General features: G+C 36.5%; 2 protein-coding genes across 4 annotated transcripts; one reads left to right on the top strand and one right to left on the bottom strand.

Moving 5' to 3' along the window:
* Positions 1-2,019: 2,019 nt before the first annotated feature.
* LOC139127369 (uncharacterized) lies at positions 2,020-5,643 on the bottom strand. Its single transcript, XM_070693286.1, has 4 exons — positions 5,413-5,643; positions 4,561-4,594; positions 3,497-3,631; positions 2,020-3,116 (listed from the first exon to the last, which is right to left on the bottom strand). Exons 1-4 carry the CDS (start codon positions 5,458-5,460, stop codon positions 3,016-3,018), a joined length of 318 nt encoding a protein of 105 aa, XP_070549387.1. The 5' UTR covers positions 5,461-5,643; the 3' UTR covers positions 2,020-3,015.
* Positions 5,644-7,386: 1,743 nt separating this feature from the next.
* Positions 7,387-22,447, top strand: LOC139127392 (uncharacterized). Of its 3 annotated transcripts, XM_070693307.1 has the most exons (11): positions 7,786-8,652; positions 9,034-9,148; positions 10,727-10,794; positions 12,392-12,491; positions 12,955-13,106; positions 13,508-13,609; positions 14,305-14,406; positions 14,960-15,064; positions 15,587-15,970; positions 17,093-17,506; positions 19,789-20,924. In XM_070693307.1, the coding sequence occupies exons 5-11, from the start codon at positions 13,031-13,033 to the stop codon at positions 20,568-20,570; spliced, it is 1,965 nt and encodes a 654-aa protein (XP_070549408.1). In that variant the 5' UTR covers positions 7,786-8,652; positions 9,034-9,148; positions 10,727-10,794; positions 12,392-12,491; positions 12,955-13,030; the 3' UTR covers positions 20,571-20,924. The 3 variants fall into 3 exon arrangements, with proteins under 3 accessions (XP_070549409.1, XP_070549410.1, XP_070549408.1); XM_070693308.1 differs by lacking the exons at positions 7,786-8,652; positions 9,034-9,148 and adding an exon at positions 7,387-7,424 and having other exon boundaries at positions 19,789-22,447; XM_070693309.1 differs by lacking the exons at positions 7,786-8,652; positions 9,034-9,148 and adding an exon at positions 7,388-7,424 and having other exon boundaries at positions 15,797-15,970; positions 19,789-20,925.
* Positions 22,448-23,804: the final 1,357 nt, after the last annotated feature.

Genomic DNA, 23,804 nt, shown 5'->3' with positions numbered 1-23,804 from the left:
AGGAAATACACTGAACATCTGTTTTGTTTGTTTTTATAATATTTTATTTGATTCAAGTGTGGTTGCAGCAGATGCAGGCTGATAAGCATATGAAATAGAAATAAACAGTGGAATATCGTTTTGTTTTAATGTAAACACTAATTGTCAAAAAGAAAAATGATACGGTCCATTTCTCTCGTAATGATAAGGTAAGTTGATAATCGATTGATTGATTTATCGCTTGATCGATTGATTTACAGTCGTCTATTAGTATGGTCATTTCGAAATATCCAATAAATATTTATTACTTTTGTATAACAACAAAGGGGATTGTGAATTATTTAGACTTATTCGCTTGTCATTATCACGAGATACAACTTTTGAATATATCAAATGTGACATGTTATGAAATTAACATATCACTCATGTGTTGTTCCTGTGAAGATCGTGTTCATCTTGAAATCTGCACGCTCATTGCTCACCAGCTTTTGAATTAGATCGGGAAACAGACTCGATCAAAGTGTACATTATTTGCTTCTTTCTGTTGCCCTAACTCAATCAGACCAAGGCCAATGTAGAGAGAAGATACTTTCTTCACTGCAATATTTTGGCAGTGCAATTTGCATATCAACAAAAACTTTCTAGAACACACATCAGTGATTACCACCTGCTTCTGTGCAAAAACAAGGTGTAATTAGTTTAGTGATTGGGTAATGTTCAAATTTTCTAGAAGGACTGTTTTAGCTGTACATTTTTTATGGTACGGGTGGCTAGCTAGGCGCGACACTTTCATTACGTATATTTGGGAATTTCACTCCATACTCTTCAGTTGATTTTCACTCTGTGAGCTTGGTACTGCATTCAGAAGTGCTTCAACCACAAAACTGGCGAGAGAGGGACTTGTACAGTGTCTGTCTTGACTCAGTCACTTTGACTATGATCTTGAAAAAGTTTTGTAACCTCTCATTAATTTACAACTTAACACCCAATATTTATTTATTATTTTTAATTGTTTACACGAAAATCGGCAGCTTCACCACCTTTCTCTATCAACACAATTTTCTTCTTTACTTTTCTCCGAGATATGGTACACGACACACGCAAACATGTCAACAAAATCATATTTTGATGTAATACGATATTGACAGGGAAATATGGAAGTGACGATTAGTCACAGTCAAGATGGGGAAAGTGGGTCATCCGTTCACCTCTATTCCTACTGGGGTTAATCAATTTATCCTAATTCTCGCCTAGGGGAACTTAATCTCCAGTGCATTTGTAAAATTTATCGTCCATAAAGGCGACGCTTCATGTGTTCTTCACCAATAACAGCTGCTACTGGGACTCGTGTATATTGACTGTAACAGGTCGCCCGGCCTGCAACGCCTCGACACTGTGAACACCTGGAAACGCTTTTCTAGTGGTCGTCTATAATGGGTTATCCATTACATAGATGGACCGTTTGAATCATGAACGTTAACGTTCATGGTTTGGATATAGAGGGCGCGTGGACAGCTTGATAGTTTAAATTCTTCCTAACGAAAAAAGCAAGAGTTGGCAGTTCGATAGCAAATTGGCCTGCAACAATAACATACTTGCTAGAAAAGTCGACAGGTCGTACCATTGGCGTATAAAAATTTTGGTACCTGATGGTCAAGTTGTGGAAGAATTAGCAACAGAATATCTCACTAACTCACTTGACAGCAAGACAGTAGCAAGAAGTCACTAATACACGTAGATTGGACAAACAAAACGTATATAGACATTACACAAAAAAAATTACACTTTGAACACATAATGGTATATCATGAAATGGCGGAAGGAAAGATGATATTATCGTATGTGTACGACATTTGTTGTTTCGTGTACATCAATAATTATTGTTTAAACAAGAAAGCCAAGCGTGCCGGAATAGCGCATAACAGCTGTGCCTGATTAAAATGTCTACATTTCTAAAAGGAAACACATTTTTAAATTTTACACCATTTTTTATAATTTGTAAACCTTATAAAATGAAAACAAATGACAACACCACCATGCTTTGAAGTTTTTATTGATACAAACATACGATAAAGAGACACTATTTCCATCGGTAAGCGCCTGGCCAATCGTTTCGAGTTAGCTGCGCGACAAATTGACGATATCTTGATTTTTTTTCCAATAAATTTACTTTTTTCTACCGATACACAAAATGACGTTTTTCGAATGGTTAATTCTCATTAAGTTGACAAAGCACTCCGTGAAATTGGAGGGGGTTACACATCAATTTTTCTGTAACGTTCTCGATCGGATTCGGACTCCAAACCTACGTCACAAAGCATGGAAGTCAGCCATCAGAAATACTTCTCTGCCTTCGCAATAGTATCGTTTTTTCAATCGTCGTTTATCACGTTCAAAAAGATAAATTAAAACACCAAGTTTTTGACTTCACAGCCGATCAAGGCCAGGGTTGACTGTGTAGTCTGTGCTTATTTTAAACATGATATGCATGGCCATCAGTAGATCACGGCAGCTCATGCAATATGACATCTGTTTTTCTTTTTTGTGTATATTACAATGATTGTTTTTTTGAATCAAGTATCATTGAAACAGATGCAAGCTGTGACGGAAATGGATATAAGCATTATGTACACTTATGGAAGTGGAATATCGGTATAATTGTTAACACATTCTAAACGGGAGAAAAAAAGAAAGACTAGTGATATCTATAAATTATGTGATTAAAATGAAGCGATACGTTAAACAATTGATCAATCAATCGATTGATTGGTTAAAATATGCTGCCGTTTATCCATGAATTGTTATATTGACCAGTGCAATTGAATATAAATGACTCGGTGTACTAATCACATAGTTTTAAAAGGTTTTTTAATCCGCCATTATCAAGGTTTATCCCACACAGAAAGAGATACAAGGTGTGTGACATGTTATAAGAAAACAAATGTGCCGTCATGCATTGCTTTATTGAGATCACGCAAATCTCAAAATCTATGTTCAGTGAAATTCAGGTGTGTATCAAGAAGGAATTCGGAAGAATTAGTCGCCTTCTTCATCTTCTCCGTTTTCGTCGTCACCCTCGTCGCCATCATCTTCATCAGCGCCCTCATCGCCTTCACCGTCGTCACCATCCTCACCGCCTTTGAAAAAAAACCCGTAAAATGGTATGTCAAAGTATTGAAGATATCACACTAAACATTTAAAGTTGTATTACGATGTGACAGTAACATTTGATATTGAACTTCAACATAAGGCTATACTAAATAGACAAGATTCCGTCTATATTCTATGTCAGGCTCTCATAGCATTGTGTAGTAATTTAAATGCACTGAAGACCATTCAGTACAAAACTTAACCTACGTAATGGTTAGAATTCAACGATTACGATGTTAGGCACTTTTGATTGGCAAGTGTAACCTTCATAAAATATGCAACGTTGCATCATTTTACTCTATTTTTTCTATTGAAAGTTGATTTTTATCGTTGAGTTTTTTTCCATAAAAAAATGAACCGCTCTTACAATTCTCTTCATCGCTATTGTCCATGCAGGTCTTGACACCATCACACACTTGGCTCTCCTGGATACAGGCTTGTCTATCTGCACACATTATCGGATAAAGGGCATGCGGACACTCAGGATCTGTGGTCAGTTGACCTATCGATTTAAGGAAAAGAGTAATTATTCAAAGAGACTGCATAATGTGTGGCATAAATTTATTATTCCAACACCGTAAAACACTGAATATAAGTGAATCCTATATTTATTTAAATTCACGAAAGAGACAGAGGTTTTGAAGTGATCAATATCATCCTATAGTCGGATATTATTTTAATTTCTCATCAGCAAGCGCGAACATTTCATTTATTTGCTCCGACGTCTACTTTGAAAAGACCAGCGGGTAAGTAGAGTGTGTCACAGTGAAAACCTAATGAATTTCCCTTGGATTCGCCAAGTGAATCAATAAAAAAGCGGGTAGATAGTGTTAAAATGATAACCTTCTGGGATTCTTCAAATGAATCGACAAACAACATTTGGCTATGAGAGAGCATGGGTCATTTTGTGTTGATAAAAATTGTTGTCCTAAGTCGTCTGACTTGAAAACATAAACAAAGGCAATCTTCAAGCACTGTCATTATACTGAGTCACCAGTACTTGCGCTGTAAGTCTCTGCCTGGACCGCAAGATCACACTGGGAGCTACTCACAATAATGCGGTCAGTTGTGTTTCCTATCTTTGAAGCACGAGCTCATCAACTTTGGGTTCTTAAAAAATTATTCTCATTGGCAGAGCATGCCAATTTAAACTTTATAAGCCTCAGTAATTGATAATTATGTCATATTTTTGTTACATTTAGGTATAAATAACCACAAAATCTAAATGCATTTCGTAATATCTTATCAACATCAGCCCGAAACTCATGAAGAAAATATACGTTCTTATCATTCTGCACTAAAGATGCAATACGCTGCACATCTTTCATTCCAAGCCTTAATCTGAACAATATATTTTGTGTTGTGTTTCGACAAGGTTTGTACTTCCATTTTCACAGTAATTAGCATATTTTTTTGTACGGACCTACTTACGTTTTTTGCTAGCCTTTGCATTAGCCGCTGCAATCTGTAAAAAGTGATTATACGCACAGGATTCATAAATAATGATTTGCAGAACAACCTATTATATTTGTTATGTTAGATATAAGTATATAAACCAAGACTTGTAGAGCATCGGTATTAAGTTTACATTCAGTATACGTAGCTGTACCGAGCAATACATCATACCCAGGTCACCTGATCCACGGAAATACGATGCACTGTTTGCCCAAAACGATAATCAGCACGATTTTTAATGCAACTATTTTTACCGTCGAATTTCACTAAAATCCATCATTTTTGAACTCAAAGCATGCTGTCAAATGTTGCATTACCGTTCTTGCTATTTTTATATACATGAAAACTCTGTGAGCTTATACTTAATTTCGGCAAATTAATTACAATCACGGAATAAATCATCTCATTTATAATAATGTATCAATCCAGAATTAAGCTGATTGGCATAATTAACGAGTGGGACGGCTAAAATAAAACAGATGCAAAATTCTATTACATGCCATTGCTCGTAGACATTGTTATGAAGTTCGTCGTAATGCTAAAAACCTGCTATTTGGCGGAAACTATTTCCAAGACCGTGTAGACTGTCCCTCAATGTTCACAGTGTAAACAATGGTTATGTTTACCTATAACAATTTGAAGTGCTGCAATAGTTCTAGCCCTTTACTTGAGTAATATTTTAAAAGTCAGTCCCTCCAATGACAGTCGCAGGGTTTGAAACCTAATGTCTTGCAAATATCCTAAAGTATAACTTGTTCTTTAGAAAATGTAAGTTTTTTGATGAACCTCAAATTCAATATTTATCATCGGGATTCTGAGCAAACTTACCACAACCAATGCCGTCAAGAACAACAACGCCAGACTCTTGCATTCCATCTTTCTTCCTGCTGTGCGAGTTACAACTTAGCGATACAGTTCAAATGACTATGGCCAATATGCACGCAGGTCTTTTATATCTCACAGAAGGCTAGACTGGATGTCGAACATGCGCACAACTGTAAAATTGTTAACTTACCCCTGTGTTTCTGAGTTATATGTTTCAATACGATTCGCAGATAGGGAGTAACTGATACAAGGTCATATGTTTGCTAATGTATTTATCACTAATTATAGATTTGCCTGTGAATACATTCTCTAATAAAATATCAGCTATGAAAATAGAAAATATGTATAGACATCGATTCGGTATGAATAACGATTGTCATCCAATATTGATTAAGTCTGAATAAATGTTCTAGAAAGTGCGTCTGAGAATTACTATTTGCATATTTCCATTTCCAAAATAACCCAAAACCATCAGAAACTTTAGTAATGTTTTATCAAGTTGTCGGCAGACTACCATCGTCGAAATGATTGGTTATTTACTACAGAAAACACTTCAAGGAAAGCTTCTTTGAATCCAAGAGCTTCTGTCCTGACCTATGGTTTTTCTATGTCATAACATAAATAATGTGACATTCTAATAAAATATTTAAGTGTGTTTGTAAATACTTTCAAGGAGTGTGAGAATATTGGATTGATGGAAACGTATAGAGTAACTGTTGGTTTTTAGTTCTTGAAACTTATCATATTTTCTTATGTTTATTTGGGTTTTCTGGTGTCAAAGGACGCACTGTACGCAAAGAAGTATCTGTTTAAACTTTTATGCCTGAACAAATTCACAATTTGCCATGCTATGATTTGTAGCACAGAAATATGAAAGTAACAAATGACAAGCTAGCTAGTGGAATAGTGCGAGTAACCTTCGACAAATTTACATATCATATTTTATAGCCTTGAGAAACTTGACTTTTATAAAATTCACCATTTCCCGTCAAATTTCTGGCATGTGTTCGTTGTTTTCAGCTACTAAAATTGGACATTCTATAAACGGTATGCTACATGTGTTTGTCGTCAAAAGAGCTGCCACTGTTACACGTTTATCTCGTCAGCACAAGGTTCAATGACCTATAACACCAGACTGCAGTTAATGTCTACCTTAATCTTTATTTATCTTTATTTCCCCGAGGTCACGATCGTCTGTTATCCGCCTGGTATCAAACGCATAAAATTATTGACCATATAAGGCTTTTGGACAGCCTGATATTTGAATTTTTTGAAACGAAGATATTGGTAGTATGGCAGTACATAAACCTGGACAGAAAATTTTCATCTAGAAAATTCAGGCAGTGAAACACGAATGCATGTAACTTGAAAAAGCTTATCGGTTAAAGCGTGGCTAAAGATATTAGCACTAGAAAGTTGCACGCTAGTTAGCTGTATGTGTGACAAAACAGTAACAATATTTTACCTGTCAATAGATTTGCCAACAAATATCTTTCAGACATTCCACAAACAAAAATTTCTCTTTTAAGCACACGATTACATATTTTAATTTCCAGGAGGAAATACTTTTAATTTATAGAAATACATGCATCTACATGTACTACATGTTCTGTTTGTGTACTTTTTTGTACATATATAACAATTATACTAAGGGCACTAATATATAACACAACAAATATAATTGATTAAAACTCGTTTATGTAATAGCAAGGCTCCATTATTCAATTAATTGCTTTTCCCATAACATTGCAATTGCTTGAAAACTAAAAAATGTGTTTGAAAAAACCACAACCTTTGTCTTTTTCTATTGGTACAAGAAACAATGAAAGGGAAGGAAATTTTCAACGGCAAGACGTCTTGCCAATTGCCAATTGTATGGTTTCAGTGATATGAAAACTGGTACATCACACTCTATGGGACCTGTCATGAACGCCCTCTCGTGTCGCATGCGTAAGGCCCCCGAGTTTGACCTTTGACACGGCAAGTCACATGATCTTGGTCTATGCCTTACATAGGTAAGAACTCTCTCTTTAAACATATATTTATTGGCTTATAACCTCACCAACCGTCATCAAACAATGCATCAAAGTGTTGTTGGAGATGTAGAGTCATATTTTATTGTGTTTATTGTCCAGATTTATCAGGATTGAGTAGTGATTTTGAAGTTTAAAAAATGGAGGTAGCTTTTGACACGGCAACTCACATGGACTGATCTATGTCTTGTATCGGGAAATAAAAACACCTTGACGGCTTTGGCGGTTGGGCGCACCAAGCGAATTCTGGGCGTGTGTGTAGCAGTGTCCGCTCGTCCCGCGGGAGGTATGAGGGCCCTACTAGTTTACGCCCGAGCCACAGTTGCCCGATGGCGCATTGGTGACCCGATGTGAAAGACCCCAGAGAAAGGTCACACAAAACGTTGCGGGCGCAGGCCCATATTGTAATAATGGTGAGGCAAGGGCTCAAATTTGCACACAAAGAGAGGGCGTTGTCTTGATTTTCTCAAATGTTTACCCCAGTTAAAATGTCTGATTTCAGTGTATAAAACTAATCGTGTAATAAAGGTGTTAGGCGATTCTACTCACATTTCCATGAATATATAAACCACTTCATGATCAGCATGCCTACTTGTTTGCACACGTACAATATCGATGGAAGGGATAGTGTGAGGTTGATGTCTTAGAATCACTTCTCAGATTCTTTTTCAAATATAGCAAATGAAAACGAAAACCGACAGAGCTTAGTCAAACTTCAGCAAAATTTTCGAATGTGAGCTTCTACGACTTTAGTATCTTAAAGTGTGATTTTGTCTGTAACCTCATACGAATATAGTAGCTGGGGTTGATAAAGCCAACACATATTACAGATGCCTGGGTTGGCAGGCAGGACCTCGAAGCACTTGCAAAGGCAGTCAGATAACAGTGTTTACTCACCCCAGTCAGTCAACTGAATCAAGGGGTCTACGAATTTATGACAGACGAACCATTAATCAACCGATTGCACAGACCAAAGAGTTAGTACATGCACAAAAATTGGACAATCTTACACAAATTTCCTTTTCATGACCATTATTTTCGACACCCTCAATCTCCCTACATTAATCATTCTCATCTCTCTGCATAGCTGCAAATTAATTATGATAGTCATAGAGAAGTGAAATGCAGTATAATAATGTTTGACATCTCTCTGAAGTCGTCCCAAACGTAAACTGCTTGGATAGGCTGCAGGACTGTGTTACCATAGGCGGTAGGTGCAAAGAAGTTAATCATTACCATAAAACATCAATATCAGATAATAGAATCACTGGTTGCTTTACATGCTGAATGGCGATTGCTGTCTAGCTGCTGAACAATTTAGAGATTCCCTTGCTCAAGAAAACGTCACAAAATAATAAACCTCGATGCTCACTCTTTCCCTAAGGGTACACGTTGCTCGGAAAACAACAAACACTATAATTTAAGTACTGCATTGTTGACGAGTCAGATTTTTACATGGTGTAAAAACTAGTGACCTTGGTAATTATTCCGTATTTATCAATGCAAAACAACCACCGTTTGTTTACATAGCTGTTGTACACACCTACTTATTGAAGTGTTTTCGTCCACTGCGTTTGTACACTTTGGTCAGACAGAACGTCCATTTTACGTGTCCCTGGACACCGTAACTCTGCATCTACGACACACACACAGTGAACGATAATAATAACATCCAGGAACCTAATTGCTGAAAGAAGCACGAACAGGTAAAGCCATTTCGTCAATTTCAATCGGTAGGACAACGCTTCATATACAATTTCATCACGTAATTTGATTATATGATATAAGAAGGAGCATGCAAACACTTTTCGGGGGTACAGCAATTTTCTGTATGATGTTTTAATCTATGAGATGCAGCAAGATTTGAAACATGTTAAGAAAAAGGATTATTGGCGCAGGGATTTAATGTGCAATCCGTCCAATTAGAAGACTTTTACAATTCTGTACAGGTCCTCGGTAATCAACCAGAACAGTTTAAGAAAAGTTGCAGCCATATTGGCGCCACCAATGATTTATTGGTCAATAGATAGAAACATCGAGTTTGCTGGCTGACCATACCTCTAGCTAAATTAGTAGGTCCAGAACATTGTCTCCAGCTGGCGCCTGGGTTGGCAGGCAGGACTTCAAAGCATATGTACGGACTGTGAGATAACAGTATTTACTGGACTCAGTTACTTTTACTTGCTTTTACTATTTCTATGTAGAGATTGAATCGTCAACTGCACCAGTCACTTTAATTTAAGATCTGATTACGCATTACACGGACAAAGACCTGCTGGCCCTTTAAATTCTTCTATCACCAAAGGCGATCGGCTCAAAGCTAATAAACTTTACGGTGGGGATCGCTCCGCTGCGCTGGTCTGCTGCAGATAACCTGAATGACCTAAATCACCCATTGAATGAAACGTCCGACACGCTAGACTAGCTTTGGAGTAAACAAGTCTTATCATGTGTTTCAGATCCTCATGAATGGAGCCCATTGAGAACACATAGCACCGCCAGCCCCCGTCAATTTTGACACACATAGAGATACGTCTGACAGCTTGTAGTTCTAGTCAACGTTCTTTACATGCTTTGCAATAATTCGGGAGTCAACGTGCTCGAGGTTCCGTGCGATAGCCTCGTTCAAGTGTACAATATTGCACTTTAGAGTTTTCATAATTTCCAGTATTTTCATCCCAGTGTCGATTTCACTATCTATTACAATGCTCGCGGGGATGTAGTGGGCCATAAAGTCGTCAACAGATTTGAAAAGTTCCTTCACAGAAATTCGGATTGCGAGGGTTGAACGGAAAATTACTCATTATCTATTCAAACTCAACAAGACGGCACCGTGAAGGCTACAAATTTCGCTTCAGGCATCATAAACTGTGACGATACTGATGTGTTGTATTTCAAGTCTTTTGAAACTCAATCTGACGTTAATGTTACTTATCATGACGTATGGATGTATGTTTGAGAAACTACACGAGGGGTGATCTTTCGACAATTTAGCTCACATATTATTCTACATCGAGTAATTTATAACTCTGAAATGTGGCGCGTGTTGCTTTTACTATTTCTATGTATAGATTGAATCTCTAAGTACAACTGACACAGACCTGTTGACACTTTAAATACTGCTAACACCAAGACGATCGGCACAAGCTAATAAACTTTACGGTGTTGATTGCTCCGTTTCGCTGCAATAGATAACCTGGATGACCTACATAAATCACCCATTGAATGAAACGTCCGACCTGTTGACCTAGCTTATGAGTAAACGAGTTCACCATGTATTTCAGATCTTCATGTATGGAGCCTATTGAGAACACTTAGAATCACCGGGCACCGTCAACCGTCAGCATTGCATGTGAGTGTTTTCAACATTCCCGCTTTTCTTCGCCTAGTCGATTCCAATGTATTTTACCCTTCGCGCAGGTAAATATTCTTTAGATTTGGCAGAAAAGTTGACATTTGCAAAGGGGTTCACTCGTTCGACCATCTAATCAATGGCAGCCTTGTACAATTTCATTCCCTCATTAGACAATGTGTTTGAAATGAAAGAGTTCAATTGTGACGTCAAAATGACACTATTCGGACTTTGCAAACTTCAGACATACACGATGCATCTGCAGGTATGAATTTATATAGTTAAGCCCAGTTAAGTGATGTCTTCTTGCTTTGATATAGGATTTTTAGCGGTACGTAATAGCGAGTGTGTCTGTGCAAGGAAACTTCATGAACTCTACAGCGTGTGGAGTGGTCACAGTCAAAGACTAATAATGTAACAACTCGGTTATTGAATTACTCTTTAAGGGGGATTAGGCCCAGTGGTTTTGACTGTGTTGTCTTCGCTGTGTGACTGGATGTCCTACGCACAGGTCGATTAGGCATTATATTTGTGATGATTTTTCCTATTATTATCATAACAAATTATTATGAATATTAATAAATTATTAGTATGAATGTTACAGAATAATAAAACTTTTTTATAGTCGTAGACTGAACCTGGGCAATGGTTACTCTCGCCGTAGACTGATCCTGGGCAATGGTAACTCTCGCCGTAGAATGAACCTGGGCAATGGTGTCACTTGTATATTTTGGCATAGATTGTGAAACTATATAAGGTTTACAGAAGGTTGTTCACATAAGCAGATTACAATATGTAAAATATGATTTTATTAATCATAATCGTAATTTATGAATACTCATGTAATTATCACAACTATGTTTGTAAAAAGTTTTAATATTCTGTAACATTCATATTAATAATTTATAAATATTCGTAATCATTTGTTATGATAATAATAGAAAAATCATCACAAATATAATGCCTAATCGACCTGCGTCCTACGTTCTGAGTTCGAATCCCATCGAGAATTTACTGATATTTAGCTTATCTGATATGCTATTTTATGATCAAGAAGTCATATGACGTAATCGTTCTACCAATAGGAAATTGGTACAACTGTTAGGCATGTATAAGGGTATTTCCAAGACTTGCCAATGCATAAATTTCAACCGAAAATCTTGCACAGTGTGCCTAAAGGGAGGAAAACCTCAAGTTTTTGAAGTTCAGCAAAACGCCTGTCACGTGACTATCATGCAAATAATGATTGTGTACTTTGAACGGTCGGATTTCCCAATGTCAAGGCTTGTAGAAAATATATACAGCATTGGGGTTTAGGATTTCTATAATGGAGAAAAAAATAAAAAGCTGAAAGTGTTTGTAAGGTATGCTAACTTAAATCCATTCAACTTTTACGAACTTACTTTAATTTTCGTTACGGTATTTATACTGCGCTGTTTCCTGCAGTATAGCTTTTGCTATGGTCATTCAGCTCCTTCGATAGTATGCCATCGCGACTTTCTGGCAATTGATTGTTGCATTCAATTAGTGCATACTATAGCATTATGTTGAGCATACTCAAATGATATTCAATGGTTATTTGATTTTTTTGCTCTAGGCTGTTGGTTCTGGTCAAATTTACGTTAAAACAAAATTGACCTGGTGGAAAACATTGACATAGGGATGTCTTAAAAAGAAAGTAGATTTCCTTGGACAAGGTGAGTACATCGATGAAATCAATTGCTACAACAGCAAAATTCTACAGTATTTGCAACTTTTTTTTCCGTACAGTACGATTGTTGTTCCGTTGTTGCTCGCCTTTTACCATAATTGTTAGCATTAGGTTTCATATTACATTAACAAGGAACGCCCAGCTGCATTGGTCGTCTGTTCGTACCAAGGCTGGTCAATCAATGGTGGAGTGGCCGCTGCTGTTCGTCAACTGATTTATTATTACATAGGGCTCAGCCCTTGGTGTCGCGCCAGGGGTTTCATGAAAATTAGAAATATTATTTGTATTGATTCATGATAAAATAGAATGAATTGTTACTTGCCATATACATTTGTACGACAACATAGCCCTGTTTACTCTCTGATGAAACAGTTCACGTACACGATGTAAGACCCTGCTAGTAAAGAGTTTCTATTAAAATAGATGGTGCTATTACAATTTATCCTCAGTACACAGACAAAGCTTCGGCATCGAGGAAAATGCTGAAGGTAAAGGCGAGGAAAAACATCAGAAGATGTGAAAGAGATGTTGATTAATTTTATAAGTGAGCATGAAGATGTCAAACTAGCCAACCCAGGAGAGGAAGCACCTGAGAGACCAGGTATGCAAGTTTTAAAGATCGACAATAGACTTTTCACTTCAGTAGTGGCATCAAAGTTTGAATTCACGTATATGATGTCAGGTGTATGAAACACATTTTACAACTCTGCCATTTCCCAGGACTATTTTACAAGGGCATATGTGCGTCTCCTTTGAAGATGGCTTTCAATATATTCTGTGTTTCCATGCTGCTCGCAGGTTTGGCCGTCGCGTTTTCCAATTAATTGGAGGTCGGGTTAAACAATATCCCGACTCCTTCCTTACTCTTCGCCCAATACATATTTCTTTTCTATAACATTTTTTTCGCAATGTTTTGCAACATATTCCTCGAAACAGACAGTGATTTATACTGTTTTACAATCCTTAACGAGGGAAATCATAATGACTCATGATGATTCGCAGGTCAGATGTCTTCTGAAGGTCACAGTCATGAGCAGAGTATTACTCCCAATCCCGGCCATTCAAATAGTGAACCAAAGACCAAAAGGCGAAAGTTTGAAAGGGGTATGTATATCTAAGAATGGCAATGTCTTTCAGAGTGGACTAAACATAACGCCTTTGGCTTGCTGCTTTCACCTCAGTCACCAATATTAAAGACTCATAACTAGCTGTATCTTTTTGAACCTACATGCCTAAAAATACTACCCACTTTTGAGAGAGGTTTTGCTTCCCGTCATTAAGCCATATTGGTTTTGAAAGTATATGATCTATTCTGGCTTCAGAGATTAGTCTTTTCCATTTTTTCAGGAACTTGTGGTTCACGATATGTATAGACTTTACAAACTTGGCATAGGAAGATCTGTTTGTGATGTGTACAATGGGCACCTCCCTATCACCTCAATGATTATTTACAGTTGTTTGAACATAGGAGACATACAAGATTCAAACTTCACCGAACCTCATCTTTTCCGAAAAAACTCACAGTTGCGGGTCCATTTGCTTATAATTATGTGGGTGCTAAACTTTGGACTAATTTACCTATAGATCTGAAAAGCCTAACATCAAAATATCGGTTCAAAAAAGGTCTAAGACAATACCTTGCTGATTAAATGTAATTTAGCCATAACAATACCTTGGCCTTTCTTGTTGACTTGTTTTAATACGCTGCTTATGTTATTATTTCTTTTCTTTGTGTATGTTTACGGAACTGACAGGATGTTTACAACTTTTACAAAGTACATTTTGCTGAACATTCACAGGTCATATGTTGTCTGGAGAGCACTCGGACGAATCAAATGTTAATCCAAGTCCTAACACGTCTAAAAGAGTTTCAGAAGCCAAGAGGGCGGGGCTTGCAGGTGGTATGTATACCCAGATTTATATGATATGACATTTATAATTATATCAATATCAACTTTGGTGTTAGCGTTATACGTAAAGACATAAACTGCTAAATGTGCCACTATCTGTTGCTTTCAAGAGGTACAAGTATACAGCGCCCGAATTGCTTTCAGCGCACCAGTTATTGAATGGATCGACTAAAAGTTTACTGGATGAACCAAATGCGTGTTTTAATAGTTTAACATTTTTTGTAGTTCGCATATTGAAATGCACGATAGACATTAAAATTACTCTTGCTATCTAATTGGACACGCATATTTGGAAATCAATTACATCTGAATTTGGAAATCCATTACATCTGAATTACATTTTGACAGAAACCGAGTTCCGGAATGTCTATTGTTAATTCATACTCATTCTTGACCCGACAACAATATGTTATTTCTGACATAGAAAAAATAGAGTAAACAATGTCAGTTTTCCGGATTCTGTACCAGACAGACTCCTAGCAATAGTGTTTATCATATTTATCTACATCAAGGCATAGATTATGGAACAATGTGTCTTATTTAGGTGATGGTTCACAGAAGGACAACCAAGGGACTGCATCAAGTACAAACAACGGCAGTGATGGGGATTCTAATCCTAATGGTAAAAATCAGCATCAAAATACACAAGGTAGATACCAATACTCGCTGTGAAATGCCACTACTCCAGATCCACCGGTGTATTTCAGAGAATTAGTTTGTCTCAACCTTCATCTGATTATGTGCAAGGAATAAAGCTCAAGACTTAGATGAATTACATGTCATTTTACAAACTAAATTAGTCAAATCGAAGAGGGAGATATAGTTTCCTCTGTTCGCCCCGGAGTCAAAGTTCCAGGTACAGATTATTCATTTAGGGCCCTACCCCTGAAGCCATGTACATTGCTATTGCAATTTTCTTGACGTGTCTATAACTGTTGAGTTAATTAAGTGGTTAAAATGTCTCTTTAGATATTTTTGGAAAATCATCACACTTGTACTGTCACTGTTAATACTTTGTAATATCAGTATCTGATGATCTTAAACTCGAACGTTTTATTTGGACTTTGTTTGCCGATGATATCATTTCTGTCGACTCTACTGTAAAGTACAACTTGTATCGTGCCGTCTAATTGTTTTCATCGCAAAAAAACATATTCATGAATTTTGGCAGGTAACATGCGTGTACGATTGCGTGTCAGTGGTGGTGTGCCTGAGAACAACAGACCAATGGCTGACATAGAGAATGCTCTATTCAGACATGCAAGCACCCAGACAAATGCTGAGGATTATATGAATAGAGTCACAGCGATTCATCCTGAACTTTCTGCAGAGGGCATTGAAAAAGGGAGTCTAAACTTCATCATTCGGTGTGGCTCTTCAGATGCAGCTGACGCCTTGTGGAATGCCTATAGCAGTGGACGGTTAGATAGAATGGCGGATAAAACTTTTCTATCCATACCTATTCTGGATGATATAGGTGCCAGGATGCTGTCTTTGGAAACATTTGTAGATTATCAGGAATACCTCCAGTGTAAGGAAGAGATCAGACAAAGAGGTATGTGACGATGGTAAAGTTCAGTTACTTGGCATAACTGCAATATCAAACAAATAGAAAGTATTGGAATGGGCATAACATTACCGATAACACGATTGAAGCGAATTTTGTATAATTGGATTTTCATATTTTTCTACTTTCTCAAAAGTGTTAGGTGCCATATAGCTAAATGTTTCAATATTTAAATTGCTCATAAAAACAAGTGTATAACTTACAAAGAAAAGTAGATAAGCTTATATTAACAGATTATACCGACATTACTTCAGCATCCAATTATCCCAAATTTGTTCCAATCCTGTTCGATGTCGATGATTAATCAGGATTTCTTGTTTCATAGATCTTCATATATATATATATATATATATATATATATATATATATATATATATATATATATATATATATATATATATATATATATATAATGCACAACAGGGTTCTCAGTATTTCTAAAGAAAACTTAACTTTGGAACTTAACTTTGGAAAGGACATTTGCATCGTTGATAAGATTGTTATCTGATAATTTCTAGGTATGCGATAAATATATAACTATAGTCATATATTTAAAAATACCCTTATTGAATTATTAATTATTCAATAATGTGCGAAAAATTATTCAATAATTGATCGATCGATCCAGTGATTTATCGACTGAGTGATCACACCTACCCGGATATAAACACATTCCTATTCACCTTTTTAGCTTTTTTGTTAACTTTGCTTTACATTTCTTTCCGAAACCACATATCTAATATCTCGACTTCGTGGTTACAAATGAAATGACTAATGGAATCATATGATTATCGTTTATTGTTGTCTTTTGAAAAATGAAAGCAACGATATAATTTTATGCACTTGAGTTTGTAACTCCAGAGGTCGGCCACGTTTGCCAAATACCACTTTGCAATCACAGGAAAAGGTTATTTCATACAAGTATGCAAATGTAAGGAAAAGCAATGGAACAGTCCTTTTACATTGTTCAGTCTACCTAAATATAGCCCGTTGTGTAGCAATCAAAATGTTCATTTACTTACTTCCTTGTAAATCTTGTCATTAAATCTTCACATATCACACTAAGCATTGTTACAGATTCTCCTCTGCTTGCGCATTCTCTTTGCTTAGATATCACCAGTAAGGTATCTTCAGCAGATGCTAAACCACCGATAGATTCGAGTGACATAGAGTTTGTAAGCATAATGAATGTGGAAACTGAGAAGCAGGCGAAAGAACAAAACATCAGTATCCAATGGAAGCAGATCGAAGTGAAGATGGAGACCAAGGACAAGTTGCAATCGACAGTCTTCAGTGACAGTCAAACCTTCAGCGAAAGTGAGAAATCCTGTATTGATGAGTGGGTAACGCTGAAAAGAGGAATAAAACAATCTTCTGACAAGTTGGTACTCAAGAAAGACGGGAAAAAACTAAAACAACAAATGAGTTTGCTGACTAATGATATGTTATTGATGAAAAATATCACTAAGAAAAAGGTTGAAGAACTTAGTGATATCAGATTGTCTCACGAGCGGCTAATGAAAGGTTAGTACATAGTCGTGTTTGAACAAGCCATACATTTGCTATGTTTTACACTCGTATACTTTTGAGTACTGTCTTCATTATAAACGAGTAGCCATGATAGCAGATGTATATCTTGGAATCACGATCTATATTGAGACACTTGAATTTGCAATGAATACTCTCGGTTTGTAGACTTGAAAGTTATTGACGATTGTTGACCATGATATTTTCTCATTCTTTGTCCTTAAAGGGGAAGTTCACCAAGGATGATTTTCACATATGTGCTAGCTTTAAGGTCACTTACCCAGGAAAAGCTATTTTCGCCAATTATAAGTCGCGTGATTTTTACAAAAACCGATGAAAATAGTACAGGAAGTGGCCCATGTAATTTGAATCATGGGAAAAGCTCCAGGCTTGGAGGTTGCATCATGATAGCAAAAAAGAATGAAAATATGGTTTTTTAAATATGTTGCCATGGTAATGGTGGTCTAAAGGATTATTGCTTGTTGTGCTTGTCATTTTCTGTTACAGTTTAGGTCAGTGTTATCAGCGTTGGAAACTACGCCCGTCCTCCCGTCCGAGACGGGTAACTTTTCAGTCGGACGGGAGGAAAATTGTACTTCCACGTCCGTGTGTCGGGCTTTCGATAGTAGCCCATACGCCATACCCAGTAATCTCATCGATCATGATCAGCTGCTTCTAGATGTTGTTTCAAACGAAATGTAGTATACCAATATGTCGGACTTCGACGCGCTTATGCTACTGAAACTGTGCAACTGTACCATGTGTGACGCCGGAATGCAATGCAAGCGAGACATGTAAACACGGGTAAACAGGAAGTCGCTCATACTAGTAAATCTCACACTAAGCGAGATTTGCGCGATATCAGCCAGTGCTATAGACATAAAGATATAAAGGAAAGATATAAAGAGATAAAGGATATAAAGGAAAATGAGGGCAACTCCACACATCGGCTCTACCAAGATTGTTTAGTATTACGATATGGTGTGGAATACATGGCGAGACACCGGTGAATCGATAGTGCCTTGACCCTAGTCATGTGATTTGGGTCCCCGGTAAACCGGTTTGTTGATTGAGTGATTCGTCTTAACCGTGTTTCGGAACCAAAAATGGGGTTCCTTCATCAGTCGCTCTCTTGTTTTGTATCCCATCCGTTTGGTTGTGTGATGAAGTCATCTTCGTCCTCCAGGAGGAGAAGCCAGATTCGTTATTGAGAGAGTTAGCCACTATTGACTGACTCTATAGTGAGCGATCCGGTGTGTGGTGTCATATTATATTTAACATGACCCAGCATCTATAAGGATTTTTGTTTTAGGGCATATTTTGAGCGTTGCTAGTGCTCGTTATGTTAACAGTAAATGTTGTACTAATCTGTCAACGATTAGTTTGTTTTAGGCATTTAAATCGATTATCCGAACTTTCAGTTTTGTGTCAATTTTTCGTGGACTTTGTAATAGATTTCGGGTCGATATTGGTGCCTGCTTTCCGGTGTTTGAAAAGCATGTTGTGAAGGGCTGCTTCGAGAAATAAATCTTGTTTCTCTGTGTTTAGCCATTCCCAGGTTTCATGGTTTCGTTAACAATATTTGCTGTAAACGGCCTTTGAAATCGGTTTGGTCTGAGGAGAGTATTGGTTTATATAATTCATGCCGCCAACTTTGATTACTTATATGGCAGCTCTCTCAGTTTTTGATTTTCTTTGCCAGATGATGTTTTCTGTATTGCTCAGCAATCTTTTCAGTTTGGTTGATTGTAGTACCAATTCGATGACAGATTGCATCTTGGTTTTATACGATAAAGTGGCATAAATGGAGACAAATTTAAAAAAAAAATGTTTCCCCGTTGTTAAAACCGCTATCGTGAAACCTTTTAACTGTTTGAGCGATATGGGCAAAGTGTGTTTGAATTAACTAATTAATTAATCAGAGTGTTATCAGCATTGTTATTGTAAAAATTTGTATGCAAGTCCGGATTAGAATTCATTTCAAACAGTGGAATTCAGAACAGCTTGTTTGTAAGATCATAGTTAATACTCATGTTGAAAATAAAGTTGTTTACAATTTGAAGTACATAATGGTTTTGTGTTTTTTGAATGAATGGATTTGTCAAAAAATTCAGGACAGGCAACTTTCTGGCAGGACAGGCAAGTTTGAAAGTTACCAGTCCTGATGTCTGGCAAATATTTTGGCCAGTTTCCAACACTGGTGTTTATTTTGATTACAAAACTAGCTGTCGTAATGGTAATCTGCTGTGGTAACATTTGACCTACTTTTGTAATGGCAGGTATTGTTCCCAAACACACAGTCAGAAGACTTTCAAGGCATGGAAATGGACCAGGAGAAGTATTGGATCCACAGGGATTAACAATAAACCAGAGTGGACATGTGGTTGTCAGTGACAGAGGACCTGGTGACCAGCCTGGCAGTGTGAAGACAGTAACAGCAGACACTGCACAGATCATATCAACAATCACTTTTCATGGCTTGTCACATATTTTTAGACCAAGAGATGTGAAAATATCTAAAAACAATTTGTATTACATTGCCGACGATGGCAACAAATGCATTCTAGTGTGCGATGCAAAGAGTAGATTGAAACAAATAATAGATATTGGTGAAGTGGGTGAGCCAATGATATGTCTTGGTCCAGACAACACTGTTTTTGTAACAGACTGGAATGGCCGTGTGATAAAATACAGCGAGGGTGGTGAAATGATTTCAAGTAAACAACTCAGTAGACCCTACGATCTGACCATGAATAGCAAATATCAACTCATAGTGTCATGTCAAGATGAACATTGTATCTATGTTTTGGACAGTAATCTCAACACATTGTACACATTTGGACATGAGCACTTAGTAAATCAGTGTGGAGTCAGTGTTGATTCTATTGGAGAAAATATTTATGTAGCAGATGAGAATAAAGTAAAGATCTTTAGTGCACTTGGTGAATACCTGACAGATGTAACTGTAGATGGAAACCCTGATTTCATTACAGTGTGTGCTGACGGTGGAATAGTATATACAGATAACATTGATGACTCTATGTGTGTAATTTACACGTAAGAAATATGAGAAAACAGTTTATGCAAGTATTGCAGCAAATACAACTTAACACAACAACACCAGCCAAAGTGAAAATACCTCTTTTTTCACCAAAACTCTTAATATTACTCAGCCACATTTGGCTAGAATTTACGTTATGACGACAAGAAAACTCACTCTCAGTGGAATTGAAGTCATTGGTTGAAATGTTGTATTTTTTTAAAAGAGTAATTTTTGTACAACAGTCAAGAAATTGTATTCTGGTTTGCTGAAGAACAAGTGTAGTGAATGCAAGAATACAAATATTGTCATTTTTCTGAGAATTGTTGATATTTTCCCTGCCATGTTTGGGTTAGAATTTACGTCTTGATGTAATTGATTTTGGAAAGAGAAAATTGTAATGATCGGTTGAAATTTTATATTTGTTTAAAAGAATGTTTTTGAAAATTGATTTATTAGTATTGTTTGCATTGAATGTTTTAGATGATTGCATTGCATAATGTAAATATTATCATGGTTTTTTTGAGAAATGCTTGAAATTTTCCATGGAATGTTAGGGTTCAAATTTCCCGGCAGAATGATAAAGTAAAAATCAAAGCTTTTATAAATTTTACATATTTTTTACAAATTGTGTTTTGATAATTTTTGTTATATATGTATTCATTGAAACCATTGATCAAAGCATCTCTGTCAAATCTTGTCATATTTGTTGGAAATCAATAGATACAATGTTCAAAATTTACCTGTTGGACGTCCGTGGTTAAAAGCACTCGTGATTTCTTACATTCCACTCCGATCACCACAAAACGGTCAGAATTTCACGATTTAAAATGAAAACACGGTCCATTCAGTCTGCTACAAATCCAACACACATTGTTAATGTTGTACACGTTCGCAGATTGACCTAATCGCTATGATGACAAAAAGTGCGTAAAAGATTGCTTTGGTGTTCTGTTTAGCGTGACATTAATTGGAATACTTTTATTGGTACAAGGTACGCTATTTTCGCTTAACATTATTTTTCGTACCTTTGTACAACGATGGCATAAAAGTCTTCCTTGTAAGTAGAGGTATATTTACCCATAATGACGGAATATCAAACTGCTGTAGTGACTGTTGATAATGTCAGAACACATCACAGACAACCCACCAAATGAATGACCGTAACCTTTTCCCCATTTCCGTCAGCAAGAATTTGAAGGTGAAAATTTTATCTTAAAAATCTCGATGTGGAATAACTGCGAATATGAATGATGTCTGCAAAAGGGCCTAACCACGCGTGTTTCCTATGAACTGACCATCGGGCCCTTACATGGCAATGTCCGCTAGGTGGCGCCATCGTCGTTGAACCTTAAAGGGTTAAGGGTTAGCAGCTGCAGTGATTTGAACGCATTCGTATTACGTGCTTATGTGTGTTGGGTTATTTTTTGTTCGCCAAAGAAGCGGAAAATAAAGCAATCAATTATATTGTTCATATTTATAAAGTTGATGTTATCGCTCACAGCGATGTAGGATTGGCAAAGTAATTTTAAGCAATAATGTTTTATTACTTCATACGTTTCTGAACCTATGGCTGTACTAGACTTTTTTTACACGGGTCAGGTTTTGGAATGAATTTTTTATTGAGATATTTTCAATACTGTGAGCACGTTTTTAATCAATTTACTTCTGCATTTTCCAATAACATTTTCGTACCTAACAATAATAATAATAATAGATTGATTAGTTTAATTTTGCCATACACATCTTTGGGACTAAATAAAATAATATTGTCTTCAGCAAACTGAATGTTGGGAAATTTTGCTGATTGAAGTTGGCACAGTGCACATTGTATTTTTCTGTACGATCGTCTTTAGAGCTTGTACTTTAAATAAGATTAAATTCTAATTTTCTACTCATTTATCAGCATTGTAAAGTTTTGTTTTTTCTATGAAAATTATTTAGACGGGATTGCTTAATTGACTTTTACACTAATTATTTATTCTTTTTTAAATTTGTTTAAATTATACTGAAATTACTTAAAATTTATATGAAAGTATGAGCTCCTCCTGCGAATTTGTAACTTTGGACTTCACATTTTTGAAAAATTAAGTTCAAAATGTTTGCCTTTTTTCGGGTTGTGTTTTAAAGACAAGACTCAATATTTCTTTTTACCATAAGCCTTATATGATATTCACGTTATCGAGATATTTTTATATCTTCTGAATCACTGTTGATACACAATTTAGAATGTTTCGTCGGAGGATAATCATAAGATTTTGATGAAAAATTTTAGAATGGATTCATTCAAAGGTTCCTACTTCAGGGTTTGCTTTTGTCGTTTAAAGATTGAAAATATAACTTGTAAAGTGATAAAGGAGTTTTGATAGGACAATGAGACTTACGGCACTCATTCAGAAATTCTGTATCAGCAAAGTAGATTTGATAGGAGATCCTACTTGATCTGAATTTGTACGTTTTCGTGTTGTAGATAGCCAAAGGTTTAAATTGTTTAAGTAGGTGTGAGAAATAAAAACATTTTTTTTATTTTCAAGAGGTTATTTGTTGAGAAAGTAGATCGCTTTGTTGCCATCTGTACAAAACCACTTTGGTATATACAAACACAAATGGGGAGAATTTTAATTTGTGTTTACAGGAAAAATTTATTTTGATGGGTCAGTAATTTCATGAACATTGTATCAGCTTTTTATATATAATCCCATGGTATTTTTCTCTGTTTGACGTCATCGTATACGAGTGTTTTTCGCGGGGCCGTACAACTTCGAGCCGAAGGCGAGAAGTTGTGCGGCTCCGCGAAAAACACGAGTATACGATGACGTCAAACAGAGAAAAATACCATGGGATTATATATTTATCACATGAACAGTCTTCTTATTTTTCTTTTGACGTGAATGGATCAAAATTATCGTAACAAATTGCATGAATTTCGTCGCGATTTGTGTTTTACTTACGCGGATTACTTTCATTTAAAGAGTAAAGCGGCCCGTCACCCAGGAGATACTTTCATTCATAAATCCCATCAAGCTGAAATTTGCTACATCAAATGGTATCTCCACCAACCAGACTTACGGATTCTGTCACTTGAACCTGTCAATCATTGTCTCGCGCTGTACCGATGCCAAGGCAAGTCGGCCATCGGTACGGTGGACATAACTTTCATCGTGCTAGCGACGGATAGCCATAGTATTCAGAATTATTCAGAATATTTACAAATAGATTTATGAAGTAAATGCAACGACACGATCGAAACAGTAA

The sequence above is a fragment of the Ptychodera flava genome, unplaced genomic scaffold (genome assembly GCF_041260155.1).
Source record: "Ptychodera flava strain L36383 unplaced genomic scaffold, AS_Pfla_20210202 Scaffold_31__1_contigs__length_3010019_pilon, whole genome shotgun sequence".
NCBI lineage: Eukaryota > Metazoa > Hemichordata > Enteropneusta > Ptychoderidae > Ptychodera > Ptychodera flava.
The sequence above is the reverse complement of the archived record's forward strand: the minus strand, read 5'-3'. Positions and strand labels throughout refer to the sequence as shown.